This window comes from Ochotona curzoniae, unplaced genomic scaffold (assembly GCF_017591425.1).
Source record: "Ochotona curzoniae isolate NIBS_2020 unplaced genomic scaffold, NIBS_Ocur_1.0 scaffold_2476, whole genome shotgun sequence".
Taxonomy (NCBI): Eukaryota; Metazoa; Chordata; class Mammalia; order Lagomorpha; family Ochotonidae; genus Ochotona; species Ochotona curzoniae.
Genome location: NW_024467095.1, coordinates 4688124 through 4702343, shown reverse-complemented (window position 1 = coordinate 4702343; position 14220 = coordinate 4688124). Strand labels below are relative to the sequence as shown.

Genomic DNA, 14220 nt, shown 5'->3' with positions numbered 1-14220 from the left:
AGTCTAAAAAGGAAATGTCCTCCAATGAATTTTAAAGCAGGGCTCCAATTAAAAACAGAAGATGCCCTTCCCACGGGATTGCATCACACATATCTCCTGCCACACTGTCAAGCTGGTTGTACCAATAGTCGTGGAAAAACCACAAAGGGAGACTCTTTGAACCATCAACACTAGAGTATTGGTTTATAATTATTTCTAATAAAAACTACTTCACATTTTAAAAGAAAGTGATATAAACATATCAAGTAAACTTACCTAACTTATTTGATGTTATAATTACTTATAATGATCATGTAAATATTGCTTTATCCTCTCTGTTTCAAATGTGTGCTGTGATGTTGTGTTGAAGCCATGCCTCATTGAGCTGCCCTAAATTGTTTCAGTTGATTCCAGAATCGTGTTATTTATCTTCAGGCTTTCCTGATCCAGTCCAAACAATACTTCGGGCAGCATTTGCTTTTCCCGCAACAGAGAGCTGATAAGATCGTTTTTCCCAAAGGATTTCCTTAATCAAGTCTCTAAAGTCATTCATTGCTTAGATATAATTGTTGCTTAACTCTTGAACAGTTTGTACCACCTGTACTTCAGGAAGTCTTTACTGCTGACACTGATATTTGACTCTTTCTAAACCAGCTCCCTCCTAACTTCTTAAAATCAATGGTAGAGCATTGCAAGTCATCAAGAACATCTAAAACCCCTTGTAAAAGAAGGTTAGATTATGACTGGAGCCAGCCAAGAAAAAGTCAGTTACGGATCTCATGAAAAACATGAAAGGGCAACTTTCTGTTGACAATCTTCTTTTCTTCTGTGCTCATCTCATGATCCTGGCAAAGAAAAATTACCATAAAATAGTAGCAAGAATTGGAAACAGTTGTAGGAGTGCCGTAAGAATTTTGACTTGGGGCCTTGGATCTTCTGATGCTCAGTTAAGCTATTCTCACAAGACTTTCAAGAATATCTGGGAGGAACTGGTACGATGACCAGTAAGATGCTGAGGTTTATAATCAGAGTTCTGTCACCAACAAAGGGAGACTAGGGTTTCTAGATCATTATTTTATCTATCTGTCAACCAAAAGAGAATGTGCTGTTACCCCAAACAATTTCCCAACTGGTGTGCACCAGTTTTGACCAAAATGTCCCAGCTGATTAGGAAAGAAGGTGTTTCTCTTCATGGGTGGAGATGCAATTTTGTTTTCCTGATGTTTACCCAGGACAACAAACATGATCCAGGGAGCTCTTGCCCAAGAGAATATTTGGACGGTGATACAGCAAACATCTACTGAAGCTGGGGAAGGATGCAGTAGCATTACTTCCTCAAACCTAGTTCCACAAGCAATGGCTTTGTGACTATTAATTAGTGTAAGCAGTTTTACAATCCTTATGTAATATTTTCATTTTCTGGCAAATGCAGCTACAGCTTTTGACTCAGTCAACCAAAATCATTTGTGAGACTGCCCAGCCCTAATTTCAGCGGTTTCTTTTGATTCTGCTGTGGTGGAAAGGAGAAAAGAAAGCCATTTCAGGTTTTTTTTCTTCACAGATAATTTTCCATTCCTTATCCTGATATGATTTAATCTTAGTTCTATAAGCTAAACAGTATCTGATATAGAAACAGGTCTTCTCTTTTTTATCAAAACCTTAAAAAGCTATTATCTGAAACCAATGAGCTACACACAGAATGAGCTAATATGTCTATGGGATTCCCCTGAGCATTTCAAAAGTCACGTGTCTCCAAAGAAAAATCAACATCATCTTAAAGTTTTTTTTTCTCCTCTGGCATCCCCTAATTTACCATATTGCATTGTCATTACAAACCAGAGCTGTCCTTCCCTCCTGGTTATTTCCCCTCTACTTCCTACCATCCTACAACCAGCCAGTTCACAAGTCTTAACTACAAACTAAATATTCTCCCCGGCCCTTCTCATCTGTTATGATTCCCTCAACCTTTTTAAACTGCATCACCCCAGGTTTGTTTTTTGAGTTCATTTCTTGAGCAAAACAGTGATGCTGCAAAAATAAGTAAGACACGCTCTCTACTCTCTGAAACATTGGGACCAGTCGGTCATGCATGCTTGTGTTATGAAACAGTATGTTAAGTAGAATATTAGAGATATAAATCAACTATCTTTTTTTTTTTTAAAAAAAAAAGCTTATTTATTTGAAAGTCAGAGTTACATGATAGGAAGCAATGGGAAAGAGATAGATAGATAGATAGATAGATAGATAGATAGATAGATAGATAGATAGATAGATAGAGACAGAGAAACTGTTTCACCTAGTGGTTCACTCTCAAACAGCTGCAACTGTTGGGGCTGGACCAGGAGCCAGCAGCCTCTTCCAAGGCTCCCCCATGGGTGGTAGGTGACTCAAACACCAAACACTAGGGTCATGCTCCACTGCTTTTCTTGGGAACTGGATCAGGAGTAGATCAGGAGTAGCTGGGATGCAAACTGATGCCCACATAGTATGCCTGCATTGCAGGCGGCAGCTCTGTCTGCTACACTTCAATAGAAGCATCTGAATAGGATATTTTTTCATCACATCAAGAAGGGGGAACCTAACTCTATCAGAGCATTGAATGAATCTTTTCCTAAAAATTTACTAAATCTGATTGTTGAAAACAGATAGGTTAATAATATTATGGCAAAGGTAGCTTTCTCTGTAAATCCGTGGAAGAGTGTGAACTGAATTAGTTCTGAAGTCACATGATGTCATCAGGGAATCACAAGGAATTGTTTACCTTACAGAACCTATTAGCAAAGGAAATTGCATGCCGTCACTTATGCCATATAGTGGTAGCAGCTTACCCTTTATCTTTCAAGTGAAGGAAACCCACTAAAAGCCTTGAAGGAGTGGAGTGAGGCAGTTCTGTTTTCACTTCATGTCATTAAGACTATGAGGAGGGAACATTTGAAGATGGCAGAGTCAGGACAAAAAGGGGTATTTTTTTTTGTTTGTTTTAGAATCCAGGTAAGAACAAATGAAAGCCCACCAAAACCAGAACAGAGACAACAAGCATAAAACCTAAAATGGACAAATACCAAAAATAGCCTGTTTATTTTACCCGAGGCCTGGGGGAGTAGGTGGAATAAGGAGTTATTCCTAATTTGGGTGACTGGCTGAAGAGCATCACTGGCAAAGGAGGGGAAGGATAACTGAAAAGACACTGGCAGAGGGAAAAGATGGTAAGTTCAGCTTTGAACGTGTTCTGTTTGAGATGCCTGTAGGACATCCAGGTGGGGATCTGTGACGGGAAGCTCAATGTGTATGTTAGAAATATGAGGGATGGACTTAAGAAATACCTTCTACATTATGGATTCTCAAACAGCAGCAGTATGTTAAACTGTCCCCAAAGAAACTGTATAGCTTGATTTGGCCCACTTTTCATCTAAAGTTTTTGACAATGCAACTTTTTTTTTTTAAATCACTACTATTAACAGCTCACTAAACACACTTTGGATATGTAGGATAGTCCGACGTGTTGTATAGTCTAAATTTGGCAGATGGATCACAACTATTTATCTTCCCTTCCACTTGAACCCTTAAGTGTATACAAAGCTATCATTCATGACTCTTAGAAAAGATAGAACAAAGAATTCTGCATAACAGGCAAGAATATAAATTCATTGGAGTGAAGCATGGCTTAGCAGGTAAAGGAAATTCCAACTTCAACTGCCCACTGAAGACAAACACCAATTGCAAGTGAGGTATATTTACCCCCCACAAACCCTGTGATTGGCTCACAGCCTAAAGGAGCTAAGTGCTGAAAGCATCCAGGTTGAGGTACAGGTCAGGAAATGATGAGTTAAGAAACTATGCAGGGTAACCATAGATCCTGGTGGTGAAAATACCACCTAGGTCTGATGCGCCTGGGGTGGATCCAGGCTCCGCTCCTGGCTTAGCTTCCTGCAGATGCACATCCTGGGGAGCGGCAGAGAGGGCTGAAGCACTCAGGTCTCTGCCACCCACGTGTAAGATTTGCATTCAGTTCCTGGCTCTGGGTCTCACCTCGTACCAGTCTCATCCCTGCCCACTGCATGACTTTCCACTGGAGCTAGTAGATGGAATCTCCCTCTCCTTCTCCATTCCTCTATTTATAGAATTAATTAATTAACTAATTAAGGCTTTAAAAAATGAACCATGTGCAAAATTCGTAGACCTCCAAGTTTCTTACCCTATGCTGTGAAGAACCTACATTCAAATATATAGTATTTTTTAATATACTGGTATATCATGGTATTACAGTTTTAAAGCATCATTGAAATGTATCAGTTAAAGAAATGTATTAAACACAGTTATGGGCTAAGTACTGTGTCAGAACTGGGGTCTACAGGGCCATCACTGTGGCATGCCAAGTAGACCTACCACCTGCAACACCAGCTTGCCATGTGACTGACTCATGTCCTGGCTGCTCTGTTGCCTTGGAATTCTCCACACTGACTTCCACAGAGGCTGGCCCAGTCTGCACTTCCCCCAATAGTGGAGTAGGGTGTCTTTTCATGACCCCCACACCACATTTTCACTGCCAACTGGATTTAGGATTGAATTTCCTGTCTGTGAAATTACTACATCAAACAAGAAATATTTCAATAGTGTACATTTATATTAATAGGCATTTCAGGACAGACTAGCATATAAGGCCCGGTCAATATCATATCTATCAACCTTTTGTTCTTCAAACATTAGCCATAGTCATGAAACACATTGAAATAAAAATTTTCCTCTAATCCAGTTTAAAGCAATTTTGGTAATACTTGTACCACTAAAAGTTGTTCTGTGGATCTGGGGACCATATTGAAAGTTCCTTGAGGGTTTCTCAGGTCAAGATGGGTCTTAAGATGTTTTCCAAGTCCAGTACAGTGGTATTTAGGCTAATCCTCTGCCTACTAGTGTCAGCATCCATATGGATGGTGATTGTTTCCTGGCTGTTCCACTTCTGATCCAACTCTCAGCTTACGGCTCAGAGAAGCAGGGAAAATGACACAAGCCTTTGGGCCACTGTACCCACATGGACGATCTGGAAGAAGCTCTGGGCCCCCAGGATTGGATTAACTCAACTCTGAATGTTAAGCAATGGAAGACCTCTACTTCTCTCCGTAAAGAAAAATAAAATATAAAAATAAATTATAAATAAAAATAAAAAATAAATCTTAAAGCAAAAACGTTAAATCTTAAAACAAAAATGTATGTCAAGTCAATTTTGAATAGTGGAGTGTTACAGTTATACATACTTAATAGTAAAAACTTGAATCATAGATTTTTTTCTATTATCTGTAACAATATTTTTCATCTGTTTAGGAAGCCTTACATTAGTGGATCCAGTTGAAAACTGTGGCCATTTGTATGCCTTCCAAAATGTTTGTGAGTTGAGTTATGGAGAGATCTACAGCCATAAGCTGGCAGATCTTATACCTATAGGAAATGTACACAAAAGCCCAGGTTGCTGCTCCTCCCAAGCAGATTTCTACTTCCTGTTATGCTGAGTCACAGAAGATTATGATCGTCTGCACAGCCTGCAACACCTTGCACTTATACCACTTCAGAATTATGCTTTTCTAATTTCTAGAGTTAATACATTAAAAATTTTAAGAATATATATAACTGCTTTATAACATTATAATATATATTTGACAGGCTATTCCACCATGTAACTTCTTCTAAATTTTGCTACTGCTATGAGAAAAATAATAATTATTATAAGGCTTGTAGAACAATGCTGATCTAACTACTTGGATGCAAGTTGTTCTTCACTATATTTTACTAATTTGAACTGTAATGCAGCATGACAACTCCACAAAAAGGGAATAAAAAGGCAGTAGGGAAGAAATTGTTTTAGATGAGTTAAAGTGATAAATAGATTATCATTCATATTTAAAATTAAATAAAAATAATGTAGCTGTCAAATCATATATACTAAGGTTGTTCAAAACACTTGGAAAAATAGATATCCTGAAAAAAACTATGCATGCATTCAAAAAAAAATTGTACCAAAATAAACTTACCTTGAAATGCCAGTTTGCACAACCTTTTTTGATGTATCTTCCAATGCGTATTATTTTCCAAAGGTGTTTGCCCTGTTGGGTAGACCTATCTCTGTTTCAGGGGCCGAGTCCTCTGTACCCAAATTTAGAGGTGCATTTGGATGCACACAGGCACTGGAATTTGTCTCCGTTGTACACAAACATCGAAAATCGTTTGTCTCTTTTCCAAGGCCTAAATTATGCATGTTTTTTGCTCTTATGATTATTATTTTATCCCAAAAGGAACCAAACATTTATATCGTTACAGCTCTCTCACAGTCACATTCCAGTTGACACTTTAGTTGGATTATAATAGCTCCAAATGATCCTGATTTGGGAAGGACCTCAAACGGGCACATTTCCACACCTGAGATCAAAGGAAAGAAGCGACTTGCCTATTATTGTACAGGTACCAAACATCTTTCACTGGCATGACGCTTCCAAGCCTTAAAAATGTGGCTGACTCCTTTTCTTCCACATGCATGCCTATGAATAGGGAAAATAAGGTAGTATCTAGAGATTGAGAGAGAGCACTTTGATAACAATGCCAGAGAATGATGTTTATAAATAAATTTCAAGAAATAATTATGGTGTGAACAGATTACTGTGACCACGCTCACCATAAATTAGCACCAAGTTTCCTGAATGCACTAAGGAACTATTCATTACATGGAAACAACATGGTGCCTGACCTTGGGGAGTTTGTCTCAGACAATGCCTTTGAAGTCACTTCATTCTTGTTCTTACTTCAAGTATCTTAGACATGTGTCTTTATATAGTTCTCCTAAGAGTAGGAGCCATATCAGAATTACTCCGTGTGTTCCCAAGGCAGAGAGATCTGAAGACTGAAAGATGGATATTATGCACAAAAACAATCATTCAGTTTTAGGTGTAGGATGTTGTATCCTTTTGTTTCTCTTCTGCTTGAACTCCTGATTGCTGGAAACATTTAAAAAATAAATGTTTATCATGAAAGCAAAGCCTTCTCCCTTCTCTGGGGAGCCTATCGGCAGTTTTGTGCATACTTCCATTTTTAATCTACATGCTTGATTTAATCCTATGAAATTTGAAGTATTAGATGATCAACATTTATAGTCCCAGGCTCTAGCACTAGGCTCTATTTAAAACTACTTTTTTTCCTCCTTAAATAGCAGTGGGAACAGTAATGATGTATGAAATACTTTTTAATTTCCAGTATGAACTTTTCTATTTTTTTTACCATCATACTGATTCTGCTTATTACTGAGCATTCAACTCATATTTATCATGAGAACTAGAAAGCATCGTATTTAAGTAGCTTTTAATGAAAAGATTTGAAGTCTTAATCTAGTCAAGAACTCAGTAACATGAGGTTAAAATGTGTTTGCTAATTTCCTACTAGGAGAATCTGTGATTCCATCTGCATTCTTTATCCTGCCCCAGGAGGCTGTGCATAGTTCTCAGATGAGAGGCTGATCAAATTTGACTTGGGGAAATCAAGTCCAATTTGTATAAGATGGTAACAGGTTGGAACTGTGCTGAAGAAATTGGTGGGTAGATATGTCCCCAGAAGTGGGATGGCTGGAACACATGGAAGATCTGTTTTCGGTTCTCTTAGCATTCTCCATACTGACTTCCACAGTGGCTGTACTAGCTTACACTCCCACCACCAAGTCCACATCAGTAAGTGTTGTTAGTAGATTCTGAATGTAGGCCAAACTCACTGGAGATAGGTGGAACCTCATGTGCTTTTTATTTGTATTTCCCTGATACCTAAGGAACCTAAGCATTTTTTCATGTCTCTTAGCCACATGAGTTTGTTCTTTTGAAAACTTTCTGTGCAGTTGCTTTACCCATTTTTTTTTTCAGAGGGTTGTTTGTTTCACTGTCATTGAGTTTCTGAAGCTCTTTGTAAATCCTGGCTATTAGTCCCTATTGGTTGTGTAGTGTACAAAGGTTTTCTCACATGCTATTGGTTGCTTCTTCACTTGTTAGTCATCTCCTTTGGTATATAGGAGCTGTAGAAGCATCTTAGTTTGAGGTAGTCACATTTGTGTCTTTGACTGCCTGTGCTTTTGGTGACTTTTCTAAGAAGTCTTTACTAATCCCTATGTCTTGCAGGTATAGGGATGTTTTCCTGTAATCCTTTGGTGGTTTCTGGGTGCAGATTTAGGTCTTTGATCCAGTGAGAGCTGATTTTTGTGTAACGTGACAAGTGGGATGTTGCTTCTTACTTCTGCAGGCTGCCATCAAGTTGTCCCAACAGCATTTGTTGAAGAGATGAGCCTTTTTTCCTAAATTATTTTCAGTTCTCTTGTCAAAGATTAGCTTGCTATGCACATACAGACTCACTTCTGGGGGTTTGTTTCTGTGCCAGTACCTGACTGTTTTGATGACCACTGCCATGTAGTATGTCTTGAGATCTGAAATTGTGATTCCTCCAACTTTATGTAAAAAAAAAATGGATTTGTTGGATGGTATCCCCGAGAAAGTGTTGATGGAAACTCACTGAAGGCCCTGAGTTCAGAGCCAGAAAGAAGGTTCAACATGGGAGAAGGGTGTGTCTGAAATGGTACCAGGTGTTCAGATGAACTAACCACAGCTACAAAATAGAAATCATGGACATCAGTAGAAAGAATATCCGTACAGTCAAGTGCCTATTTATTCCCTCAGCCTCTGTGCCACCTGTGTGTGTGTGTATGTATGCACACACCCATACACACCCTGGTGGGGGAAAGAGGCAGAGACTTCCTGGCAAAGCAAAGTTTCCATTTTGGCAAGGAGGCTGAAGAAAAATTCAGTGGTGATGGTGACTAACCGACTTTGTTTACCATGGAAAAAAAGATTCCCAACGGGACCGTTGAGAGGTGTGAGAGCCAGGGAGGGTAGGAGCAAGGGATGAAGTCCAGAGTATGTGACAGCTCACACGCCTCTAGCAGGTTGATGGCAGATTTAATTCATACTGATAAATAAGCATGTGTTTTTTTAACCCTCCCTCCTCCCACCCCCCCGCAATGTGACTTTTTCTTTTCTTTCCTATATGATCTTAACTATTTTCCTATATTTATTTTTTAAATGTGCTTCAAAATGTCTTTGTCTTCTTTCTCAGAAGTCTTTTCGTGTGGATTCCAATAGGAATAGCTCTCTACATGAGTGCTGTGGTACAGGGGCATTATGCTCCGGAGTTTTAAAATTCCCCCTGGATTCAATTCACAGTAGCATTTTGGAAGGTTTTACTTTTTATCTGTACTTTAACAAATCAAAATTGAAATAATGATCTCTACAGTACTGTCAGTTTCTAGCATTCAGTATCCAAATGTTTAAAAAAATTATTGTTTATTTCTGGAAAAGCAGCTTGTAGAGGAAACTAAGTAGATCAAATGTTATGGGGCCGACAGCTGTTGTGCACATAGGCGTGTTCTGAACAGTGTGAAGCGGGCATGTGCGCTGCAGGCAGCCTGCTCTGGCCCTCGGATGCTGGATGAGAACGCTGGCTGCCATTCTCACAGAGCATCACAGAGAACGCTCCAAACTGAAACCAGTCTTCCCATTGAGACACTACTCACGAGGGCATTTGTACCCGAGCAAATATGCTGGGAAAGATGTGTCCTTATTTATGAATTACCTTTAAGATTGCTGTGAGCATCTCCATGCGCTACCAAATTCAGTCCTGAAACCATACAAAATGCTAAAATAACATTTGAAGGAATATAACCTTTTCCATTGGGTGACCCTTTTTCTATTTTACATATAATTAGCATGCAGATCATCAGGCAATTGTGAAAGCCACAATTTAAGATAAAATTATATAAACAGAACTAGCCCTATTTTGGCTTCAGAGCACTGGAATAATATTATTTCAAGGTTAAATGTTATATTTACACTTAAGTGTTTCCCCAAATAAACTTCCTGAAGAATGTACGCTAATCTTGCTGTGAATATAAACCTCCAGAATCAGAACTTTCATGAAAACATGGGTGCACCTTTGCAGTGTAGCACAATTAGAGCCACAATCTAGCCAGATGGGCGTGGAAAGCACAGCCCATCATAGACGCTTGCTGCAACCTGGAATATTAATTAGCAGTTAACTGCAGACTGAACTCTACATCACAATCCACAGGAGTCCTTACCACAATGTGCTGGCTTCACTGGACTTCTTAAGCCACTTGATGCAAGGGCCTGAGCAGGGGTGTGAAGCCTCCTTTTTATAGGAAAACAATTAATTTCTATGGGGCTAACATGTTGCTATTGGTCTTAAAATGCGTTGGTATTTCATCTTTTGCTTAAGAATGCCAAAGGCTTCAAAATGTGTGTGATTATAAAAGAATGCACATCTATAGTGTTATAAGAAAAAGTCAAGACCTAGAATAATTACAAGTATGCGTAGGGCCCGGCGGTGTGGCTAACAGCTAAAGTCCTCACCTTGAACATGCCAGGATCCCATATGGACGCCAGTTCTAATCCCGGCAGCCCCACTTCCCATCCAGCTCCCTGCTTGTGGCCTGAAAAAGCAGTTGAGGACGGCCCAAAGCCTTGGGACCCTGCACCTGCATGGGAGACCCAGAAGAAGCTCCTGGTTCCTGGCTTCAGATTGGCTCAGTTCTGGCCATTGCAGCCAATTGGGGAGTGAATCATTGGATGGAAGATCTTCCTCTCTGTCTCTCCTCCTCTCTGTATATCTGGCTTTCCAATACAAATTTAAAAAAAAAGGATTACAGGAGTATGTCTAAAGCCCCTGTAACACTTCCACCAAGAGGGTACCATTGTTAGCATTCTAATGCACTTGCAAGTGGTTCATGCTCTTTTATAAAATAACTAAAAATAGAGGTATCATGTGATTGTCTTCAAATAGTCTATTTTTAAGCTGTTTTCATTGTCGTCTGGATCAAAAACATGTACCTAAGTCATTAAATAGCAGTCAGAAATGTTTAAAACTTGCTAGTATCACGTTCATTGATCACCACTAAAAAATACAGAATGAGAAGATGGTCAGTATCTTTCCCCTCTTCCTTCATCTCTTTACCTACTTGCCATCTCACTTTCCCTTAACCCTCACCAAGGTATCTTGGTCCTTTTCTCACTCTCCTTCTAACAACCAAAGTTCCATTAGCTCAATGATTACATCATACCACCGGGACATTTTGTAAAAATATACAAATAGACTCTAACTATAACCCTTTTTTTCTTGGCTTGCATGTTTGCATTTGTGTTTATAAAATAATAATGAATGGATGCATGAAGAATTAGGAAACTAAAGTACCCCTGGGTGTGGGATGTAGATATAGGAAGGAAATTTGTTATTAAATACCCTCCTTTTTTTTTTTTTTGCTTTTGAATGTTTTGTAATACCATTTATTCAAAAATTTTAATTTATAATTAGGTCAATGTATCTCTCTCCAAATACACAATTAGCTGAATAAGGCATATGAACCTTTTAGGATTCTGTAATTTTTCCTAAGCACCCAAAGAACAGCAGTCACTATCTGTAACAATATCTGCTTATTTGCATGCGGTGGAGAAACATTTTCTTTCCTCTGAAAGTACTTTTCAGCTGCTGTTCTGTACAATGGTACCATGATACATTCATAGTCTCAGCTTTGTATCGATGACCTAGCCAATGCATAATACGTTCTCTATAGTGCTTCTGTGTCAAGTTACATGTTAGTGGGTCTGACCCAAGTATACACGGAAACACTGCAATAGAAACATCATCTGAGACCGTTTCTTACCTTGGGGACAGCTGCCTGAGGGTAAGAAAAGAGAGAGGAATTTGAATTCCAAACTTGGTGTTTTTTGAAACATCAGTTATCCTAGCTCTTGGTTATATAAATCATAGTCATGCCCTATGGGCAACATCTGTGTGGCAGAGAAATTGTTTGAGTTTGAAAGTTAGATTGCTCTGTGCGGGGTGCAAATGTCCTTGATTTTTGTCTCACTGGTTTTTTTTTTTTCACTCTTTATTTATAGGTAGTGAAATCAAAATTATCCAAAGAATATAACTTTCTTCAAACGAAGAGATCGAGAAATCACATTGTGGGAAAATATTTTAGCAATCAAAGAAAACTGCAACAAGACTCCATAACCAATTTTCAATCACCATATCATGTCCGAGGCCCCATAAACCAGGTTTGTTCTGAAATTCTTCTCAGCAGAATGTGTGGAAGTACAAGGAGAACGTAGGTGTCCTCCTGCAGAGCTGAGCTGGAGTTGGAAATAAGCCAGGCACCTGGATGTTGGCCTACAAACCCACACTAGGCTTCACATGGAAGTTGGACTGGCCAATACACCTGCTCACACCAGCACGTACATGCACACCCAGCTAAAAAGAAGTCCTATTTTCCACCATCATATTCTAGTCAAGATCTGAACCTGAATATCAGTTGGCTTTAGGGTGAAAGACAGACCTAGAAGATTGCTTGAAATGTAAAAGTGTACCATAATCACGATAGCCCATGTATTACATTGTGATCATAGAGAGAAATGTGGACTTCTGAATTCTGTAGCGGAGAGGGCAATGCGCTCCGTGCCGTGTTATCTTCTGGAAAGGTCAGGATCGAGAAGCACGCACTTAAACATTCCACCTGAGCAGGACAGTTGCACTTGCGTTCTCGTTGACGACACAGGCTGTGTGAGTCTCACGCTGATGAGAACCACTTCCTCTTACACTTTGAAAACAGTATGACTGAAAGGAATCGAACAGCAGTTCCCTGCAAGGAAACTGGAAGTGAGTGTCTGAAGGGGATGGGAAGTGAAATATTTTATAGTTCAGATAACCACGGTTTCAGTTCACCCTGCTGTGTCTTTCGTAACATTCCCTTCTGTCTTGTCTGTGGACTTTGATGGATTACTGCAGTCTGAATTGATTATATATTTTGAGAAACAGGAACAAGATAGAGTTCCTCATTTATTATTTTATTAGCTTTCACTGAAAATAGAACTTAAGAAAAATTTCATTTGCTATTGCCACCCAAGTAATTTAAGATTACACTATTTTATGTATTTTCTACATTGTGCATTAATAAATGCGCTCCTAAAGCATTTGTGTATTTCCACAATAGCGCTGTGCTGCTATATTTTAATGGCCCTAAGCAATTGTATCTAATCCAAATTTACAATAGGCATAAAATTATTTTTTATGGAAATGGTGGCATACATATAAAACAAGATGCAATCTTAGGTTCTTTCTCTTCTATCTTCACAGCTTCAAGTAGTAAATTTCTTTGTATACAAACATCTTGTGGTGAGATAGCAATACAGGGTCATGGTGGCTTGTAAAGGATTATTTTTCCTTTTGGAAAAAGATACTGAGATTTCTAACTCAATCCATGGCTGGAATTACTAAACATACAAATACCTCTGGTTCATTACTATGCCAAAAAGCCTGTGTTGACTGATCAGTGCCCTCGTGTTAATATCCACTGCTTTTAAATGTTCTATTTTTATACATATTTTATATGAAGATCAATGAGAATTTATATTTTAAGTGTCTTAAATTATATTTAAATGAAAATATCACTCTTCTAAACAATATATCTATATGCAGATGACAAGTTTACAGACTTTTTTTGGAATGGTACAGAATTAACTTTCAAATGAAGGACTTTTCCTATCCGCAGCTACCTGCAAACATCGTTTTTAGGTTATCAGCAGTGATTTCAATTGACAGAACAAGTCACTGCAGCCTGCAGCCTGTTTGAAGGTGTTGAGTGCCCCACAACAGTATTACCCACTCTGTGTGTTTCTTGACGATGAGCTCGGACTGAGCTTCCTCCGGCAGTTACCTCTTTACTATTGAAATAGCCATGGAGTTTAGAAACAATTGTAATAGCATTGAATAAATGTCTTAGTGGTGTTGGTCTGTGTATACTGAGTATCTTTTGCTTTTTACTTTCTTGTCCTACAGTCAATAAGCACTCGGCAGGGAAATTATTGCATCCATTTAAGTTTTAGAGTAGGATTACACAGGAAAGACCATGAAGTTCCTCTGTACCCAACCTCCTCTGAGTTTGTGATGAAGCTGACTCCCTGATATCCAAGGGCCAACGCTTTGCAAGAGCGCAAGAGTGTAGTGACACTTTTATTTTTTAGGAAAATGCACTGAGACATTAGGAATCATTTTAATTACTCTTTAATTGAAGAAATTACATTTTATTCCATTTTGAGGGAATAGATGCATGTGTAATCTAGAAAGATGGATAGACACATCCAAGAGTGTGTTTGT

The 14220-nt window shown here is 38.8% G+C and overlaps 1 protein-coding gene across 1 annotated transcript in view; it reads left to right on the top strand.

Annotated features, from left to right (window-relative positions):
* The window catches only part of CPED1 (cadherin like and PC-esterase domain containing 1), a 211846-nt gene extending 197997 nt beyond the window's left edge, over positions 1–13849 (top strand). Inside the window, exon 22 of the mRNA XM_041002454.1 lies at positions 11967–13849. Coding sequence (XP_040858388.1) covers positions 11967–12179 — 213 coding nt within the window. The 3' untranslated portion in view covers positions 12180–13849. The remainder of the gene's footprint in view (positions 1–11966) is intronic.
* The last annotated feature ends 371 nt before the right edge of the window (positions 13850–14220 follow it).